General features: G+C 44.5%; 1 protein-coding gene across 1 annotated transcript in view; it reads left to right on the top strand.

The window, feature by feature from the left end:
• The window catches only part of LOC102240114 (cytochrome P450 4V2-like), a 74,207-nt gene extending 73,269 nt beyond the window's left edge, over window positions 1-938 (top strand). The window contains exon 9 of the mRNA XM_014539011.1: window positions 503-938. Within this exon, the coding sequence (XP_014394497.1) occupies window positions 503-549 (47 nt within the window). The 3' untranslated portion in view covers window positions 550-938. The remainder of the gene's footprint in view (window positions 1-502) is intronic.
• Window positions 939-1,252: the final 314 nt, after the last annotated feature.

The following is a 1,252-nucleotide window of genomic DNA, read 5'->3' as shown; positions in this document are numbered from 1 at the left end:
GGGTCTGTTCTAAAGACACTGTAATAAGCAGGAAGGCTACCATATGGGACCCCTTCCAGGCCTGATGTCCTTTGCAAGACCTCATCCATTTGTTTACGGGCGTTTGCTGATTGCTTGGCCTGTGACTGCACTGGCCTACATGTGGGGGCTACACAGATAATTGTCACAGTCTTCAAGGACCTCGCTGTCTCATAGGTGAAGCAGACACTGTGTAGAAAGTATCAAGTCATGGCCGTGTGCTTGGGCGATATGAGGAAGAAGGGGCTAGCGGAGGGCAGAGAGGAGAGGTGAAGCTGGTTAGCGGGTCAAGGAGAGCTGTTCCATATAGGATTGCTGTGGGTTAAGCTGATGGGACATACATTTCTTTTGTACAACCAGTAACCTGTAGGTAAGGGGTCCTAGGCTGATGCCTGTAGGGATGTTGGGAGAATCCCGGGCTTGCTCTTTTCTCTCTCTGTCATTTTCATCATCGTGGATTTTGTTGTTTTGATTGTTGTTCTGGGTCTCATGTTTATCTTTAAGGCAAGAAGAAAGGAGAGGGGAGGATGAAGGATAATATTAGTCTCCTATGACTGCTGTTACCGATTCTGCAAACTGGGTAGCTGAGCACAATAGAAATTTATTCTCTCACAGTTTTGGACACCAGAAGGCCCAGATGAGTATCTCTGAGTTAAAACAATGTGTTGGCAGGGCTGCACTTTTTGGAAGCCTGAAGGGAGAATCCATTCCTTCTGGTGACTGCCAACATACCTTGGCTTATGGCCACATCATTCACATCTCTGTTTTCATCTTCACATCACTTTCTCTTCTGTGGCTGTGTGTCAAATCTCCCTCTGCTCTCTCTTATCATGACATTCTTGATGGCATTCATGGCCCACCTGGATAATCCAGGATCATCTCTCCATTTTAAGATTCTTTAAAATCTTCAAAAGAACCTTTTCCCCAAAAAAGTAATATTTAAATGTTCTAGGGCAGGGGTCCTCAAACTTTTTAAACGGAGCCAGTTCACTGTCCCTCAGACCTTTGGAGGGCCAGACTATAGTTTTAAAAAAACCTATGAACAAATTCCTATGCACACTGCACATATCTTATTTTGAAGTAAAAAAACAAAACGGGAACAAATACAATATTTGTATTTGCATGTGGCCCGCGGGCCGTAGTTTGAGGACCCCTGTTCTAGGGATTAGGACTGATATATTTGTGGGTCATGATCATCCTAAGACAAAGCAACTGTGCATTGTGCCATCAACTT

The sequence above is a fragment of the Myotis brandtii genome, unplaced genomic scaffold (genome assembly GCF_000412655.1).
Source record: "Myotis brandtii unplaced genomic scaffold, ASM41265v1 scaffold2070, whole genome shotgun sequence".
In the NCBI taxonomy this organism is placed as follows: Eukaryota; Metazoa; Chordata; class Mammalia; order Chiroptera; family Vespertilionidae; genus Myotis; species Myotis brandtii.
Note: the sequence above shows the minus strand (reverse complement) of the source record. Positions and strands in the feature narration are given on the sequence as shown.